Source organism: Phalacrocorax aristotelis, chromosome 9 (genome assembly GCF_949628215.1).
Source record: "Phalacrocorax aristotelis chromosome 9, bGulAri2.1, whole genome shotgun sequence".
Lineage (NCBI taxonomy): Eukaryota > Metazoa > Chordata > Aves > Suliformes > Phalacrocoracidae > Phalacrocorax > Phalacrocorax aristotelis.
Genome location: NC_134284.1, coordinates 13801806 through 13821814, shown reverse-complemented (window position 1 = coordinate 13821814; position 20009 = coordinate 13801806). Strand labels below are relative to the sequence as shown.

At 47.0% G+C, this 20009-nt stretch overlaps 1 protein-coding gene across 6 annotated transcripts in view; it reads right to left on the bottom strand.

The window, feature by feature from the left end:
• ADCK1 (aarF domain containing kinase 1) overlaps nt 1-20009 on the bottom strand; it is a 93731-nt gene that overhangs the window by 64282 nt on the left and 9440 nt on the right. For 2 of the 6 annotated variants that reach the window (XM_075103624.1, XM_075103628.1), the window contains exons 1-3: nt 18595-18699; nt 15613-15750; nt 11123-11206 (exon numbers count right to left, since the gene is read on the bottom strand). In XM_075103624.1, the coding sequence (XP_074959725.1) occupies nt 11123-11206; nt 15613-15750; nt 18595-18663 (291 nt within the window). In that variant the 5' untranslated portion in view covers nt 18664-18699. Of the gene's footprint in view, nt 1-11122; nt 11207-15612; nt 15754-17577; nt 17683-18594; nt 18700-20009 lie in introns of those variants that run through there. The other 4 variants (XM_075103623.1, XM_075103627.1, XM_075103626.1 and 1 more) reach the window with 3 other exon arrangements.

The following is a 20009-nucleotide window of genomic DNA, read 5'->3' as shown; positions in this document are numbered from 1 at the left end:
GTTCCTTTCCTGGGCAGGGACAGAGTACTGTATGTACAAACACTTGGCTGGAGGTGATGAACTGTTTAGATGTCTGCCTGACAACTTGAGTGAGATTTCAGAGAAGGTAAAGCTGAGAATGTGAACAGGCCTCCCTCCAGGAGCCTTATTTAAATCTAGATTATGCCCATTCTGGAGCCTAAAATAGACTCCTTTTTAATCGTGTGCTCATCAGCACCTGGGATTCACTAGTATCCCATAGCAGCCAGTCAACTATAAGATACATATCTAACTGCCTCTTCGAAAGCACAATTACCAAGTCTACACAATTACCAAGTCTACATAAATCGCTGTCCTGACTATACATAAGTTGGGTGAGCTTCTAAACACAGCCATGAGCAATTCAGGTATTTCAAACTCCTCCACCCCGGTCTTTGACAGAATGCTTCAGTCACAGAGAGGCTGGGTGCTTCAATTACTTCCGCTACAGGAAGGCAGCTGTTTAGGGACCACATCACAACAGTCCCCAGAGAACACCCCTCAGGAATAATTTGGTGTGGATAGTCTGCAGCTTCCAGGGGGATAAAAGCAGGCAGAACATCACTGGCCACTTGGAACTCAGCCAGCACATCAGATCTGACCTCCCTAACACAGGGAACCCTTACTGGCCATAAAGCAGTCCAGATAATGACTTTATGTCTTGTTCTAAAATCCATTAAATCTGCAAGTCCAGCTTTCCTCACTTCCAAGCCTTCCTGATGCTGCTCAACCATGACCCAGACAGAAGACATTGGTCCAATACCAGCCATGAAGACCTCCCCTCCATATGGCAGTGTCCAGATTCAAGCTCATTTTGGCACATGATATTGAGACCAAAAGTTCAGTAAAAGCAAGCTTGGAAGCCCACTCTATACTCTAGTCCTAGTTTTGCAAATCCCCCATCTCCCACAAAATATGTATTGCCTTACAGAGAAGCACGTGTTTCTAGCAGTTATATGGGAGCTGTTAGATTTTACTATTCAGTTGCCTGAAAGAAAAAAAGAAATCTCCTCTGTTGGCCTATTAATCTGTCATAACGAGATTCTTCATAATTAATTTGTCCCTAACAGTTGCTTTGTAATGGTAGCAAGAGAATACTTCAGGAATGGCAATTACCTCTGGTGTCAAAATGATGAGGAAAACAAATGTTCAACCATCAACAAAATGCAGTGCCTTTTCCACTCCCACCTGATGGTGGGTGACAGCACTGCACATCAGAATTACAGTGCGGTTAATTACTAGGCATGTTGCAATTGAGAATTCATTTCCCCTCTTGAGATGAAATTTGTTGAGCAATGCAGGTGGAAGGAGGGGCATCTGCCACTGGGATGGGGGTTGTGTGGGGAAGTGGTCTTATCTATACATTGCTACTTCTTTAATTTACTACACATACCTCCAACAACTCTAAGCAGTGAACACTTTTCAAAAATATTTAAAGGAACCTTATTTCATTAGCTACACATGTGTCCCACCATTTCAAAGATTTTGCAGAAAGATAGAGCTTGACTTCTTTGTTGTTGCTTCATTTAAATTTAGTATCCTTCAAATAATAACCACATGCCTGCATTAGCCTTTCAATACTAAGATGAAATATAATGGTTTTCTAGGCTGCTTGTAAATGCAAGAATTCCTTGGGCTGTGAGCTCATTGGATTTCAGCACGTTACCAAACCTGACATCTGACTGTTTCTGGAGTGAGATTTCCAGGAACAAAGCTAAGGCACATACAGTGTGGAGCTTGTCTCTCCAGGTGAGGACCAAGCTCTGTCAGTGCTGGGAATCCTACTCCAGAAAGGGACCGGGAAGCAGAAAGCTGCTGGCTCGGCTGCTGTTGACACAGGTGTGCAAAGCAGCAGCCTGGGAGAGCTGTCGTGACTGGGGCTGGCGATGAATACACCCAGTGCCTGGGTCTCAATTTTCTCAGAAAACTAAGATTGTGACAAATCTTTGCCACATGAGCTGCTAACGAATGTAAGACCTGGTAGGGTAAAGTGTGTACCCAATTGACAGTGGCACAGCACATGCCAGGGAGGTGTCAGCCAGGGCTGAGGCATCAGTGGGGAGAGGTAGAGGCAGAGGTGGGTCAGGCTGCAGGAGAATCAGGAGAGCAGGAAGCTGATTCAGGCCTGGTACAGGATGGCAGAGCAAGTGAACAGAGAGGTCAGCTTTGCAGGGCTAGCAAGAGAAGCTGCATGCATTCAGACGGGGATATACCAGGAGGTGGGCATATGTGAAGCTGCTTCTGCCTGCATTTTGCTCAGTCCTGAGCCACATTACCAAGCACTTGCTACCCTAAAATCAAAACATAGGTTTAAAAGAATCAAACATCACCCTCATTCCTGGTGCAGACTCAGTCCCTAGCCTGGGGCCTCTGGGGCCAGTGGAGGTTGAGGAATGTTGCAGTTGATCTAACCCTGCCCGTCAGGGAGGCAGGAGCTGGTATAGCTCTTGGGAGCCCTTCATATATATCTTCACATGTATCAGGTTGCAAACCGCTCTCGTCTTCAAGCACACAGCCCAGTACAAGCACCAGCTCAGAGTAAGGAAAGCACGGTTCCAGCTAACAGCCTTGCTGTTTCTCACTCCCCATCACTCAGAAGCCATCATTTCATTATAACAATGTTCGCCAGTCAAGGATCGCCACTCCATATATTGGCAGTGAATAACTCCCAATTCAGACTGCCACAGCAAAACCTCGTCTTACCACAAGAAACATAAGTAGGGAAGCTGTCGTGAAGAGGAAGAGGAGAGACAGAACAGGCGATAACAGAGCACTCCAGAGATGAAACAGCTCCTGCTGGGCTTTGGAAATGCCCAGCTGTGCTGCCTGACTGTGAACACAAGGGAAGGGCCTAAGGGAAGAAAGTGTATCTTCCCCACCTCTCTTCACACAACAGTCCTATGATAATCAAGTGGGAGTGCAAAGCCTGCTCCCCTTCAGCAATCCTGCAAAAAACAACTCATGTTCAGAGCAACCCTACAGTAACAAACAGCCTGCACAGTTACAGAGTTCACAGGCAACTCAAAACAAGTACATTTTCAGAGACTGCAGGGGCAGTAAACACATTTTAGGAGCTAGGGTTTTTTTAAAAAGCAATTCTAGTGACCTTCTCAGTAAATTTACCTCTAAATTCAGCAAAGCTGGCAAGTCAGTAAATGGATCCAGACTCGGCAGGAGCCATTTCATAAAGCACTGTGCTTGTGTGTATGTGTGCAGGCTCCTATGCAGATTCATTGTTGAAGTGGAGCTGGGAACATAGTGGAGTCTGTATATAGATGACCCTTGTCACCATGTTTATCTGCTCACTGTGGGCCCCTTCCAAGTCACATCAGCTCAGTACACTGACAAAAACAAGTTGTTACTGGTGTCAGACCTGCCAAGATGATGCTGCTGCAGAGGAAGGAGCAGCAAGCTGCTCTGAATGGTGCACCATCAGCAGAATTTGCAGCCACTGAGACAGGATTCTCAAGGTAAAAGTAAAGAAAAGAAAACAATCAAACAAAAAAGAAATCCCAAACCAATTCTATGGGACCACAATTAGGTTTAACCAGGCTAACAGTGAATGTGATTTTACCATCTTGGATTCACTCCTCCAAAGCCATCTTTGAACCTTTGACTCTGTCTTGGAAGTGGCTATTTCAACAGAAGCACTCACACCCTGACATACAGGCACATGTCTAGAGGCAGACAGATGTGCCTGTCCAGACGTACAAAAATGCAGATATGTGCTCACATCAGCAGATTTCTACGCAGGGCACCTGAACACCCTAGTCAATAAAGTAAAGAGTAGCTTCCAAACCTGGCATGGAACTTTACATTTTGTTTTGTTCCTCAACTAATCAGCAACTGCTCCAAATCAAGAGAAACATTGCTTCCTTTTTCCTAGTCCCCAGGGCTTCCTTAGCCTGGCAGAGTCCTGTCTGGCCCTGGGGCACCAGATGAAGACAGCGAAGTTCCCTTCAGAGACACATTTCCCCCAAGTATGCAAACAGGATGGTCCCTGCATAGGTAAAAGGGTTTGCCTGGAACCCACTAAGACATCTTCAATGTTGCCAAGAAGTCTAGAGAAGTATTTGCAAGACACCACCCACCACAGCAATTCACTCAACACTGACTTAACAGACTAAATGAAGACACTAGCCTGACAGGTGAGATAATCACATGCTACCCTCCAGCATATTCTTTTATCAGATACACTTTGGAGAGAATGTGATAAGGTCACTGGTTTAGCAGAGCAAATCTACAGTATTCAGTCTTGCTCTGAAATTCCAGACTGGCCCAATATGTGAAATACCCTCTGCAAACCACACTAGCCTTTTCACTCCTGTTTTCACATTTCTGTACTCCTAATTTGGGGTCCTTCAAGCTGGTGTTTCACTGCAAGCTGATTACAGTAACCTTAGAAGGGCAAAAGAATCCACAATATGGATCTTGTTAAGGACTCAAAGGCCAAACAAAACAACATTTGAGAAGCCCAGTTTGTCATTGCAAGTACTGATGTGTCTCTATCCCCAAATGAATCTTTCAGGTCTCTATTTTTCCCTAGTCTGTTTAAATTATCAAGCCAGTTGTCTTCCTATTTTTAAAATAGATAAAGCACTGGCTACCCATCAGCTCTACTGAGTTTACAGGTGGCCTGTAAACTAATAACCAAGTCATATAAACTGGTCAGTAGTTCAAAGCTACACTGTCCTTCATTAAGAAAACATCCCTACTCAGGGCTTGATCCAGAGTCGATGAGCCTTAAGTTATTTACAGTGACATGATAAGCGATTCTCACTTTCTTTTTGTTTCGTTCCCTTTTTACGCAGGTCTTCAATGCTCTGAAAAATCCTATGGGCACATCTATTTGTACTACACACCTCTAGGAGGAAAATCTAGGCAAACAAATAAATATCAACCATGAGCTCTTCAAAGAAGATACCATCTCTTGCCATATCTCTTGACTTTGCACTGCACAGTGTTCATTTCACATTGGGACTCAAGGCATAGCCCAAACGCTAAATAAAACAACACTATTTATTCAGTTTCCATTTGCTCTTTCTATAGTGCTCCTCATGGTGCAGGCTCCTTGCAGCCTACATCCTTCAAGGGCTTCCTATTGGTTTCCTCGCTGAGGTTGAGATGTTCTTCAGATATTCCTCTGGCTATTATGTACTTCAGCAGCTATAAAGAAGCACAGTAATGAGTTCTTCAGGGATTCAAATGAAAAGGGATAGCCCCACCTGGAGGAGAGAAGGCTAAATGCTCCCCAGGCACACAGTTTCACTCCTGCTGGGGAGGTGCAAGAAAGGTGCAGGACCACTTAGGCAAGTGGTGTGCCTAATACCTCATGCTCATGCTCTTGGAGTGAAGCACTTCAAAGACAAGGGTGCACAGCCAGGAAAAAAAGTGCAATACATGAGGCACTGCCTCTTCCCCCTCACTTCTCGCCTCGCTCCTCCTCCAAAAATGTCACAGTGAGATGTCCCATCTCTCTGAATAAATCACTGCAGAGGACTGAGGAACATCCTGTTTTATAGGCACACATTCCCAAAAAAAGGACCTTCCTAATGTTACAAAATTAAAACCTAGAGATGCTGTGGCCATAATGTTCAGCTGACACCACTCTAGAAAGCAGAAGGAGGAAAAGGAAGTGTCTTATAATTATAAGATTTATTTTACAGCTTGTTATGTGTTTTCAGCGCAAAGCTTTCATGCTTTATGTGTTGGCAGGAAGTTTGCTAGACAGCAGTGCTCAAATGTAGAGTCATCAAGCCACCAGCTGGCCCTGCTAGTAGCTTTTTTAGGCTGCATTAGCATCAACCATGCCTTTTAGATTAAGAGATATCCTGGGGAGCACATAATAGGGCAACCTAACATGATCAGCTCAGGGACTGTGGATCAGCTGCGAAGCCCTTCACCTCTCTTACTGGTTCCCGTTTAGCTTGGTGACAGAAAGTCACTGCCACCTAATGGCTATTCTGTGTCTCCTAGGGAAGTTCATTTGCTTCTTCTCAACCCAGTTCACCACAGGTTGAAGCACAGGCAGAGAGCCACCACCAAACACACTGGCTGTGGTGTAGAACAGCCCACGGTCCCCATTTACCATTGCCTTTTTGAAGGAATGCCATGGAGAGCTCCTAAGGATTCCTCTCAGCAGATGCAGTCCACCTCCATCATGAGGAAACTATTTTAGGACATCACTTCCTATTATTTAGGGCACACAATGTTACTGAGTCAAGAGGGTCGTCCAAAGACACAGGCTATTTTGTTGGTCTGAACTACACAGAAACTGTAGGTTATTTTTTTAAAAACGCATGCATACACACACCCACTCATTTTCTTTCCAGGATCCTTCAGTCAGGCAACTTCACTATGAGACACAGCTCACTTTGAAAACGCCCACCCCACCATGAGAAGCAAACACAATAAATGCCAGGAATAGCCTCCAAAGAGCAAGAAATTGTATTCTGTATAACGATGGCACAAGGTTACGCCTTCCAAATATTTGCCCAGATACTGCCAGCCAAATGATGAGGAATTTGAATGAGAACATCCTCATTCTGCTCTCAAAAGGAAGAAAGTTAATTAACCTCTCCAAATGGCTTTTCCCTGACAAAGCAATTCTGTAGCCAACAAAGTTAATTCAAGAATGGATTCTCACTGTCTCCCAAGACAAGTGGGACCTTGACCACAGATCCTTTCTCTACTTGCTATCTCATCTCCATTAAAAAAAATATACCTGTACCCACATTCACAACAGTAGTCTTTTGTCTTACTTAAGAAAACAAAAAAAATGCTCTGCTCAAGATTTTCAACTGTGGCCACTACTGCCAAAATCTGCAAGATGACCAACCCACTGCAATCCTCCTACTACACTGACAACAGCTCTGAAGCCCACTGATACCAGCCCTTAAACACACTGCATGTTGGGAGATACCTCCTGACTGACAGCAGAGTCAACAGAAATTGATGCCAGCAATATAGAAAGTGTCAACCAAGACATCCAGGTGCTATGATAAGAGGCACACTGGAAATGTCACAGGGTAGGCTGACTTGAGACTGAGAAGACACTCAAGGAGTCAAACACTCAAGGAGGTAGAAGAATGTCAGAGAACCATGGCCCTCTGCAGAATGAAATGGTTCGTTTAGAAAGCAATAGGTAAGGAAATGGCACTGAGCAGGCTGCCTTCCTTCCTCCTCTCACCCAGTACAAGTAGGGGCAGAAACAGGAAGAAATGCCCAAGCTTATGTGTGCAGAGATGGCCAGAATCATTTAATGAAATAGAAATGAAGTGAAGAAAGCTCATATCCCCCTTAATGCTCCTGACACTAGACCTACAGACATCCAATATCTTGGGGCTAACCATGGCTACCACCGGCCTTGACATCAGTACACTGGCATTATCATATGCAGGAAAAGGGCAGACACCCCAGGAAAAGATTCTTAACTCAGAAAAAAGATCAAGTTATCTGTGTGGTCCAGCCACCAGTGGTGAGATGAAGCAACCACTGGGATGGACATAAAGCCTGACCACTTAAGCAGGGTTATCCCTGCTACAGGCAAGACCAAGAATGGAAAAGATAAGACATCTTTTGTCTTGACTGCTGCTGAGGAAGCACTGTGAATGCCATCAGGAAGGTGGATTCTTGTATCTCCTGGCTGATGCGAGAACCAGAGAGAGGCAAACCAATCCCAGGGACACACAGTGAATTTCCAGCTACTGCTTTCTGTCTCATAGAGAGTAGTAAACACACCCCCGACCTGCTGGCCGTAAAAAGATGCTGAGAACTGAGTGGCTGAGAGCATTAGCATCAAAAGCAACCCACAAGAGACAGAAAAACAGAGTAAGATTGAAGAGAATTCCTTGGAACTACGTGGGAACCTGGCTAAAAGCCCCTAGGGAACCCATTTCCTCCTCAGTCTGCTTTGCATTTAATTGTTTCCTAATGACTATGTCCCTCTGGCCCCAATAGGCTCAGGGACTCGTGCTGCCATTGAGGCTTCCCACCTCTCATCTGAGTCCATGGGTAATTTAGAGGTTCTGGTTTAACAGCTGACTGGGAATCGTGGAAAACAAATTAAGCATTATCATTTGCACTGGAGCAGCACCCACCAGTATACGGAGTACCAGGAGGAGGCACACAGAAAAAGTGTTTTTCTACTCAGTTGCAAGCCTGTCCCAGACACGCATGCAGCTGCAGCCCCTCACCGAAGACAGAGGCACAGCAGCTGCACCCAGACCTGCTGGCACTATCTGCAGTCCCAGGGTCACCAAATCCCTGCCTCACAGAATCTCTGTTCTAAGCACAGCACAAAAAATGAGGCTGGAAATCAGTAACCAATTCATACACATGCTTAAAAGAAAATTCCAGACTCTCAGCATATGAAGGGGAGGTTTAGCTGGCCTCACTCAAAGGACAGAAAGCCAAGAGAGTACAACGAATGGCTGAGAGCAGCAGAGATCTATCCAGGACAGAGGCAAGTAGAAGCAACATCTGGATAAGTATCCTTCATACACAACACTTACTTGGGAGGGGCATTCACATCCTCTTGGCCCTGTACAGTGACTAATCTTTAGTACCAACTCCAGTGGGGGAACTTCTTAAAAGTCATTATGGGCTAGTCTGAGACCAACTACATCAGCTCCCAGTGTTAAAAGAGCTGCAAGAGGGTAAAGACTTGGTTGCCATCCACTTAGAGCTCTAGTGAGATAGAATAATAGAATCACAGAATTGTTAGGCTGGAAAAGGCCTTTAAGACCATCAAGTCCAACAGTTAACCTAACACTGCCAAGTCCACCACTAAACCATGTCCCAAGCACACATCTACATGTCTTCTAAGTACCTCCAGGGATGGTGACTCAACCACTTCCCTGGGCAGCCTGTTCCAAGGCTTGACAACCCTTTCCGTGAAGGACTTTTTCCCAATATCCAATCGAAACCTCCCCTGGCACAGCTTGAGGCTGTCTTCTCTTGTCGTATCACTTGTTACTTGGGAGAAGAGTCCAACACCCACCTTGCTACAACCTCCTTTCAGGTAGCTGTAGAGAACAATAAGGTCTCCCCTCAGCCTCCTCTTCTCCAGGCTAAAACACCCCAGTTCCCTCAGCCACTCCTCATAAGACTTGTTCTCCAGACTCTTCACCAGCTTCGTTGCCCTTCTCTGGACACGCTCCAGCAACTCAATGTCCTTCTTGTAGTGAGGGGCCCAAAACTGAACACAGTATTGTAAATGCAGCCTCACCAATGCCGAGTACAGGGGGACAATCACCGCCCTAGTCCTGCTGGTCACACTATTCCTGATACAATAAATAGATAAAGGGTTTGGCATGCAATTGCCCAGGGCCAGAAAATTATCCCCTGCCAAGCTGATGCTTTGCTAGCACAAGCACTGCAGGGATGTTGCTGAAGAACCCACAAGGGCTGTCACTGTCAGGCTCAGTGGTGGCCCTCCATAACACCTGCCAACAGCAGGACGGGGCTCCACCGGCCAATGAATTTTGCTAACTCATACTATGCCTGCACCTGCTTCCTCCTCTCTTATCTCCCAGCTAATTCCTCTTCATGCTGCCGAAGTCTACTGCTGACCATGCCACAGAGTCCTCTTGTGTCACACTGACATGCTGCACTTGCCACTGGCTCTGCCACGTGGAGAGGCTGACTTGGCTTGCCTTGGCTGCCAAGCAGGGAGAGCACAGCTCTGTGCAGCACCAGGCAACAGGACTCCTTCTGGCTGCCTGGAGCATGAATTGACCAACCATCAAAACTCACATGACAGAGGTTAATGAAGCCATGGAGAGACATGGCAAAAGGTCAGGAATTTGAAAGGGCTGCTGCAAACTGCTGTCAAATGACAAGCTGTCCACAGCACTGATAACTCCATAACTTGGGTGCTACAAGCAGCCCTTCTGCAGACCAGGTTTCAAAGGCATGTGGCAGAGACATGGGCAGATGGAAAGTGGAGCTCCAGGCTCCAACACATCTATCTCCAGTTTATGCCAGGGCATCAGAGCCACTCACCTGGGAGGAGGAGCTACAGCAGAACAGCTTAGCATCTTTAGAGAGGAGAAGATGAGAACAAGCCCAAGGAAGCTTCTCTGCAAACTATGCCAAATACTCTAAGACCATACTGATGATGACGTGGATTTTCTGCCAGAGGAATACTAAAGCATGCTGGAGTCCAATGCCGCTGATTTCTTCCTGGCCCACCACTGTTTCCTGCTTGGGTCCCTCCAGTCTGAGAGCCCCTTGAGAGTACCACCCTACATTGCATTACCACCACACCAGTGGCCTAAATCCTACATGCATTAAGAAGAAAAATGAGGTTAAAGACCTTACTTCAAACATACTACGCAGACTGGCCTAATTTGGCACAAGCTGTATTCCCACTCCAAAGAGGCCCTGAGCTGGAACAGCAGAGAGACCCTGGCTACATACACCACGTGCACTCAACTAAAACTCGGTGTCGCTCAGAGCTCAAGGTATTGTAGGCCCGTAGGGCACAGGACTGACAGGAGCAATAGGGGTGCTTATCTTACTTCCCACTAGAAATGCTTTTTCTGTTCCTGTTAATCAGTGATATCAAAACACAACAATATGTTTTGCAATGAGATGTACCTTTCTTCGCCCAATTCTGATTTTTTCAGAGATCTGGAAGCCTGATTGATCCCTATTATTTCCCCTCCAACACACTCCTTTTACTTAAAACCCTCAGCTTTCACGTTATGGCCACTACCAACCAATAAGTAGGTTAAGAAACCACTGCCAGTCCCCTCCCAGCAGCTGACCTCCACATAACCAGTCTCAGCAGCAGAGAACTGGTGACAGAGCCCAAACGCCTCTTACCCCATACACAGAGAACTTGAATCTCTACTAGATGTAAGTAAGCACTGTTTGCATTAGGCTACTCTTCATGAGGGATCTTCTCCATTGAGTGATGCACACCCTGCAAGAATCTTATGTAATATGCAGCACCGTTTGTGTCTGCTGTTACCAGCTTGGTAGAAGGCATATTGAATTATTAAGCTGAGAGCTTGATGGTTTGCTTTGTATCTATGGCTTTGGCAACACACCCATACCTTGCAGCTTCCAAGGAACGCAGCCCAGTGCTATCACCTACCTGTGATTTGAGGAAGTCATACTCTTCGGATCCGTATGGGACGCTCCGAAGGGAGGTGAGGTAGTCATAGGTGATAACTGCTGTCTGCAAACAAAACCAGAAACGTTGAGCAAGCTCTGCAGTTATCTCAGATCACAACAACAAACCTTCTGTTAGAGAGAATGTATGTAGCTTAGGTTCCAAAGTTTTGGCTCCACAGTGGAGTTTACGGTAACAGACTCATAAGAAATTAAATGAAAATATTTACATTTCAATGAACATTTATAGAAAGCAACGCAGGTATCTCATTGACATACAGCTATTAAAAATAACCAACGCTTGGCACTCCTATACTATCTTCCATTTGAGATGCTCAAAGCATTTTCATAACCCCTGTACAGCACCTTGCACAGCAGACTCCCATTCTCTGTCAGCTTCCACAATAAGGTCTGCTGCTAGTAATAGAGGCCATTAAGACCCTGTCTGTGCCCACCAGTTATCCCATGGTTCATCTTCACGCCTCCAACCTGCCTAACCACACTGGTGCACAGTGAGTTCAGTCTGGGTAGACGGTTCAGCAGGGAGCAGAGTGGCTGAAGACAAGCTCACTGATTAGCACAAGCAGAGGTACTTTTGGGGATATTCAACTGCACAAAGGATGAGAGGGATGAAGGGTAAGATACCCAGTTACAAAACAATATGGGGATCCAGCTAAAGCTTATTAGCTAGACATAGCCAAAGACAATGGAATTACACTCCTAAGTGCCTTAATGGTTTCTGAAAATGGCTCTAGGGTATTTCACAATTTTATCCTACAACTAAAGTTCCTCTCTTCAACAGTCAGCAAACTGAACACAAACATACACATTACGTTCATAAAGTTTACTAGGGGAGAGAAGAGAATGTATACCTAGATGAAGCTGTCCACTAACCTGTCATTTGAACTTCAAGATCCTTGCCATAAAGAACCATTTGCATAACTCAGACCTAAAGTCAGATTTCCTTAAACCTCCCTACAGAAGGGGTAGCATCCCACTCTGGGACAGCATACTACCTGCCCCCTTTCACCACAAACGCAGCTAGTAAAGGCATAAAGCACAGCTGATGTAACATGAAAGCCAGGAAGGCAAGGAGATCAAATCTGGTTTGAGACAAAGTTGCTGGAACTGACAACAGGGAAACAGTCAAAAGCTCAGAGATCCATCAAAGAGGGGATCAGTCTGGGAATCGGTTACAGACAGACACACTCCTTCCTTGTGGAGGTTAGGTTTCTCACATTTCCTGTTTTCCAGATTGGAAATTGAGGTTTTCAGGCTCTCTTGCTGCTGGTGAACTCAGGAGCTGCATAGCTACAGAGGGTTGCATAGAGAGAAGAAATTTTCAAAGCATATTCCCAGCCTCAAAGAACAACTTTGAAGTGGAGGGAGGTTCAAATCAGCCTTGCATGAAGGCTTCAGTTGGTTCTTATTTTATCTCTGGTCCATGAGGGTAACTATCACCTCCAACTTGAAAAAAAGCAGCTAACAGATTGGCCTGTATTAGAGAGGAAGAGTGAATTAATAAAGTGATTGCTAATTACATTATAATCTTAAACACTAAATTAGTACTGTGATGCTCCTGATAGGCAACTCTGACATTGCCAAATCCCTGCTAGTATCTGAGATGTATTCCAGCTACTGCATGGATCGTTCCCTCCACGTACCCAAAACAACTGGGATACCCTCAAAGAAATATGGCAAATGCACAAATGCTCTGCCAGGTTTCTAATTTTACCAGAACAAAGAAATTGCCTGAAACATGATGCTGTTCAGGCCACTGACTTCATTCTTATCTAAGACTACTGCTGCCATTCATGTCATAGTGTGAGACTGAATCTCAGACACATAACAAGGCCTATAAGATCAACCAGTCCCTTCCCTTACAAATGCCAGATCATTTCTTGAACCGATCTTGTATCGAGTTCGGTGTTAAATGTCCCAAAGACTTGGCCTCCGCTTAGGATCAACAAATGCTCAACACCTTACACTCTTCCACCACGCCTAAACTATCATCAGATCTCACTAGGTCATGGCACAATGTTCCCTCTGAATAGCTGTCTACCCACACATAAGCAAGAGCCAGTTCCCTAAACTGAGGCTCAAGAAGAAACATTCTGTTAGTGTGATTCAAGTCAAGCCAAATTTCTCTGGAAAAACTGCAAAGGACTACTGAACCAGTATGCTTAAAATACAAGCAGACTCAAATCTTTCTAATCAAACTCCGATGAAATCTGTCTAGAGCCCTGTCGTTCTAGGTCAGGTTTCTTGACCTCCTTGTGTTCTTTTCTCCAGGCTTTTCTTTTGTTTTGTTCACCACACCATAACCTGTCTTAAATGTTTGTGTCTGGTGCTGCTGAACTTAGCTCTTAACAATTACAGGCTCTTAATTACAGCCTGCTTTTGCCTGGCTATGGTCAAATGATTGAATCAAGCATCCAGATGGGAAGCCTGGGCAGGGCTTATTGAAGGAGAGACACTTTAGGTGCATGTACATGCCACCAATATGCAAAGTTCCTGGTTTCCTACAGAGTCTCAGCTTTGCTTTACAAAAAGAGCAAGCCCGAGCAGCTGAGCTTCTTAGAAATGAATATGTCTAATTGCTCTATTGGCTTCACCCAGTCTATGGCTAAGGAATGAGAGCAGTCTGGACTGCCAGTACTCAGATGAGAGCTGACCTCTGCCTTTCCAAGAAGGAGCAGACCCCAGGTTGGGAAGGCAAAGGTCACTAGTGCACCAGGACTAAAGGAACAACCTAACCATGTGCATTCCTATATAGTAGATGGAACAAAGAATTCTAAGAGACAGAAAATTCGTGTTTGAAAAGTATACAGACACACAGATATAAACACATGCTGCCATCACCTACAGGCACAACATTGGCAGCATGTTTTTGGGGGTCACCGCTTGCAGCTATGGGAGCAGAACCCTGCATTTAAGAGCAGGGCCAGTGAAGCGCTTCACAGCCCGTGACTTGTGACTTCCCTGAAGGCAGAGGACGTGAAAGTCAAGCATGTCTTTAGATTTACCAGCATCTGAAGCAAAGAAAATCTCCTTTCCTCTACTTCCTATTCATCAAGAAAGTAATCTCTCACCATCACTCAAAACACAGACCAACTATACAGCTTCATCACTGCACTGTTCTCATTTTTGTCTTAAACAGAAAATAGCCACAAAAACCACTGGCTTCAAGTAAGATTGAAGAACATCGGTCAAGCAGGCAGAACTCAAGGGCAGACTGGAAAGCCCAAACAGCCTGGATAGCAGATTCCTCTCCAGCCACAATAAGCTGTGTTCCCTCTCCACACCTCAGTCCTGGGCAGCAGAAGGGTGAGAGATGCTCACTGCTACCAGGCAGCACTGCCTTATGGCTGGGGAGAGAGCACGAAGCTTAGCGCTTTTTTAGCACTTATTAGCTAAGAAGGAAAGATTACAGTTTGTATTTCTGCCCTCACCCTTTCAAAATAAACACTCATTTTTCACAATAGTTCATGGTGCAGCTTGCACATATGAACAGCACAGCACCTGAGCCAACCCACAGAGCTTGTTTCTTATTGCATCTGCCCTCAGGAGCTGACTCCCTGTAAAACTCATTAATGAAGTGCTTAAAAGTCATAGAATATGCAGACAGACAGCTGCTTACCACTGGGGATCTATAAATGATGGAGATCGTGGCCTGAAGTGACACACGTATAATGCAAGCGAGGTACAGGGAGACTGATACTGCCTCCAGAGCCCCCACTCTCCTTGCTCCTGGCTGCTCACAGATTCATCAGTGAATATCCTCAAGTAGAAGGCAGCAACCTGTTTGGCTGGCAGTCTCCATTCTCAGGTTTTCTGGAGTGGTAATCAACATGGGGGTGAAACAGCAGTGACGCTAGGCAGATGTAGTGTTTATTTTACGAACCTGGAAACCAATCTAATCATCTCCCATCCTCACTTCAACCTTGCTTTGAGAATGATCCTCAAAACACTTGCCCTCCTCTCCCCAAATCTCTCATACTGAGGGTCATAGGGCAATGACTACCGTAGAATATCAATACAACCACTACGATCCTTAAAACAAAATGTTCCAATGTGAAAAATGGCATATGCAGACAAGATGGCTTGAACTAAGTCACTGTTAAAGGCAGCAGGATACCATACCTGGTGACTGATGAAGATGTGGGCCCAAACTGAGCCCTTGTTCTGAAGGTCCCACCCTACCCAGGAAAGCAGAGACAGTTCTCTGCAGCCCAGTATCTCTGTTGGTTTATTCCAAAATGTGCGAACAACAGCTCTGTTCCTCCTATGCTTTCACCTCTTTTCTCCCCACTGCATCAACAACCTGCAGAGCTCCCTGTTGACTTTCTGACTCCCAGAGCCAGCTGCCAACTGGAAATGCAGAGAGGGAATGCAGAAAATCCCAAGTTCTTTTGAACTCCAATTCCCTTACCCACTTGGAATTTTTCTGCACATTAATAGGATGAAACTTACTGTGGCAATGGCTCGGCCCACACGAACAACTCCAAAATCATTGGGATCCAGGAACTTGTTGCCATACAGATAGATGCCAGAAGTGGCTGCCACCAACGAGGCAAGTTTCAAGGCCCTTCGTGCCATGACTGATGAACCCTGCTGAGACACAAAACAGCAACTGTAATATCTGAGGAGAGCGTAGTGATCCAATGCCTACAGCCCCAAGGGACTTGACAAACCAAGGTTTAATTGCTCCTTGGCTAATGATGCATTGCTAACACTGCACGTGGCAACCAAACACAATTTCTGACTCCATTGCTATTTCTAACTCAGCAGTATCAACGGGGCACAAACGCCAAAGTAACTTACTGTGCTAGACCTTTGCAGCACTTTGCAGCACTGCATTCATTGCTTACAGTATATAAAGTAGTGTAAACACAGAATTCATTACATGTGATATACATATTATGACTCTTTATATCACTTTAGAGGATTCAGACCTGAAAAAAATTACCAATCAGGTATATTTTTCTTTCCTTTCTCTTTGGCTGGTATTGGATAGAAAATATGACTGGCCCTTCTTTCTCCTTACACCACGTATCAAGAGGCACAGTTCACCTACTCTGCAAGTGCTCAAGAGAACTGGGCCCCCCAGTTTAAGAAGGACACGGAACTGCTTGAGCAAGTCCAGCGGAGAGCTACCAAGATGATCAGGGGGCTGGAGCATCTCCTTTATGAGGAAAGGCTGAGAGACTTGGGTTTGTCCTGCCTGGAGAAGACTGGGGGGTATTTCATCAATACCTATAAATACCTAAAGGGTGGGTGTCAGGATGATGGGACTAGCCTCTTTTCAAGAGTGCCCAATGACAGGACAAGGGGCAACGGGCACAAGTTGGAACACGGGAAGCTCCACCTCAATATGAGAAAAAACTTCTTTCCTGTGAGGGTGCCAGAGCAGTGGAACAGGCTGCCCAGGGAGGCTGTGGGGTCTCCTTCCCCGGAGACATTGAAAACCCGCCTGGACATGTTTCTGTGTCCCCTGTTCTAGGTGTGCCTGCTCAAGCAGGGGGGTTGGACAAGGTGATCTCCAGAGGTCCCTTCCAACCCCTACCATTCTGTAACCCTTGACAGAGAGTGGGCTTTTACCCCATATGAAGATGGAGTCCACTAATCCTCCTACTCTTAGGCTTGCCTGAGAAACTTTCCTACTTCTCTCTGTGAACCTTTAGCAGGGCCAGTCTGGCTTGTGCTTCTTCTCTTGGAAGCCTTGTAACCAAAAAACACATGCAGTGACACAGGTCAAGCCTTTTAAAATAGTTCACAAGAACACAATCAGCAAAAGGGGCTAATATAACACAACAGACCTCTGTATGTGAACCTTAGCTAAACTTTATTATCTCCCTCGGTTTCCTTACAAGCCCTAGGTAACTTTGAGGCAGAAAAGCCAAGATATATTCTGCCAGCACCAGTCGGAGCTGCCTGCAGCACCGCAGCTCCTTCTCATGTCAGAAGGGGCAGCTGGCTGATCAGGACTCCTATGATTCTACGATCACACTCGAGAAAATAAACCTGGCCCCTTGACTGCAGCCAAATGAACACACACTTCGCAAAAAAAGCTGCCCTCCTCCCCCTGCCTCACTGGAACTCCAGAAATTTTGGGACTTCTTCCTGGAGGACTGATCTCTTTTGTACAGAAATCTCTTGTATCCTCTGTCACCTTCAAAAAACATTTTCTGCAGAGTGTTGTAATTAAACCATTTCTGCTCCTTGTACGTTTTCATAAAATTTCATTTACTGGAAAGTGAAAGGTGCAAACAGAGGCATTTTTTTAACACAGAAAATACACCTCTCATTCTTTTTTCCTTCACCTTATTACTAAAAGAGCATTTGCTTGAAAGCAGGATGCAAGTCCATCTGTTCTTGCATCTTATTCCCACCCGAAGCTATAATCTGCAGTTTGTGACATCACATCTATTGCCATACTCGCCAGCTGTACGTCACAAAGAGAAGATGGGAACTTTACATAGCAAATAGGCAGAGCAGCTGAGCTCTTCAGCAACAAAGTTCCTGCTCTCACACTTAATGCGTTGTACCAATAAAACGGGAAGAATTAAAATTGCTGCAGTACAAGGTACAAAACCGGAACTGTCAGAAATCCATTGTATTTCAAAGTTTTGCGTACGGTGTCGAGGAGCCTTTTCCATGTAAATGAGCCATTACAGCACCCCTCGGGGCATCTCAAAGACGCCGCCCGCCGCGAGAATACGCCTCACGATGTCACCGCCTCTCGCCATTCAGGCCTGCGCTGCTGCATCGCCTCCTGCTCCGCCCTCCCCTCCCCGAGGTGAGCTGCCCGCTTTGACTCTCGCACCACCTGGCACCCGCGGGACGCCCCCCTCGCAGCCGGGCGCCGCGCCGCTCCGGACGCCGCCGGGGGCGCCGGGACGGACCGCAGGTCACCCCCTCCTCCCCTCCGCAGCCCGGGAGGCGCCTCCCCCGGGCCACCGGCCCACGGACCCGTCCGGCGCCCGCGGCGGCAGCGCTGCCCGGGGGATCGCGCTCCGCCGAGGCCGGGGGGGCGACAGGGAGCGCCCGCCGCCCCCGCGGGCCGCCGCAAAGCCCTACGAGGGGCCGTTCGCCCCCCCGAGCCGGCACCCGCTGCCGCAGCGCGGCCCGGCTCTGCCCGCGAAGGGCACATGGGGCCGGTTCCGGCCGCTTTCGGTTCTCCTGCGGCCGCGCCCCCCGCCGCTCCCGCCGTGAGGAACGACGCCGGCCCCGCCGATCCCTGCGGCAACCGGCCCCTCAGGCCCCGGGGCCTGCGCCCGCGGCGCCCAACCGCCCCCCGAGCCCGGTCCCCTCCGCCCGGCGGCACTAGCCGGGGCACCCGAGGGCGCAGCGGGGGCGCGGGAAGTCGGCGAGAGCCCGGGTCCCTCCCGCCGGCCCTTCCCCAGCCTCCAGCGCCGCGCCGGCCCCCCGCTGGCGCACGCAGCCGGCACTTACCGCCCGGCCGGTGCCGCGGCACTTCGACTCCCGCGCCCCGGCCGCCTGCTCCCCCTCCGCCTCGCACATGGTATGGCCCTGCCGCGCGCGGCATGCTGGGACATGTAGTCTCCGGCTGTGGCCGCTGAGAGAGGCGGGGGCGAGGGGCGGCCCCTGGGCGAGCCCACGGCAGAGCGGCGGGGGGCGGGGGAGGCAGCCGGGCGGGCGCGGCGCACTGGCGGCCCTCGGGCTGCTCTAGGGTCTCTGCCCCAGCGGCGGGGTGTGCGCCGCCCCCCCTCTTGGTTACAAAAGCGTGGGTGGGAGGGCAGCACCTGCCGGTTCAGTGCAGGACAGTGTGATGAAGTTAACAAACCATGGATGCTGCTATACTCCTCGTACAGCCCTATCCAGCTGGACATCAAGTCTGGGGACAATCAGTGTATTCTTTGATCTGTATTTTAGTCATTAGTTAATCATTAATGCAAATGAAACAATAGACAATGTCTTTCTGTCAGAACCCGTCTTTTAAGGCTCAAAGCCTAATTTTTAGGTCCCAAACCCTCACTTTTAGGGTCCAAACCTCTGTTTTAAGGATTATAGGTAGCAATGATTCAGGGAATAAATGGTTGGGCATTACTAATGCAATCTAGTGTAGCTCAACAAATGTTGGGTCCTGGAGCCAAAACTTAGCCAGGATAATGAGGTAGCCTTAACAGGAACAGCTGCACGATGACTAAAACTTGTTGCTTTGGGGGAGTCAGAAAGGCTTCAAGATAAGAAGTGCCTAAACAAAGTTACAATGACATTTGACCTTAAGAAAAGCAGATGTACAGAACCATAAAGATAAGGAACTGCAGAGCAAACACTAAACCAGAACAGACTATCCCTCAAGGACAGTATATATGTAATCTCAGAACTGAGTTTGCGCGAAAGCAAGGGTTAACTAGTGGACACGGTGAGGAAGAGTATATCCTTCATCCAGAGACGCCTGATGACCACCCGACCACCCGGAGACACCAACAGGCATGCACAAATGACATTTGCATATGATGAATATGTATATTTTATTGGAAAACTAATGAATATGTATATAGAACATGTACTTAACCTGCACAATTAGATCTGACAGCGTGCACATTAGGTGGAGCAATCCCCCATGCACCTGGCACCGTGAGTAAAGAATGCCTGCCTTTTAACACTACATTGGTGTTACGAGGTTTATTCCCAATTTCGGTGACAACAGGGTAACACAACCTCCGCTGTACCAGTGGGGCTCCCAACCTGGCCCATGTGCCCAGAAAAGCCATCTTCTGTGCTTTAAAATAAAAAAAACCCTCACACTTTATGATATTTTAATTGGTTTTCAATGTTTGCTCACTGAAAGCTCCGCTGCAGAGAGAAGATATGTATGTGTATATATATACATATATCAGAAA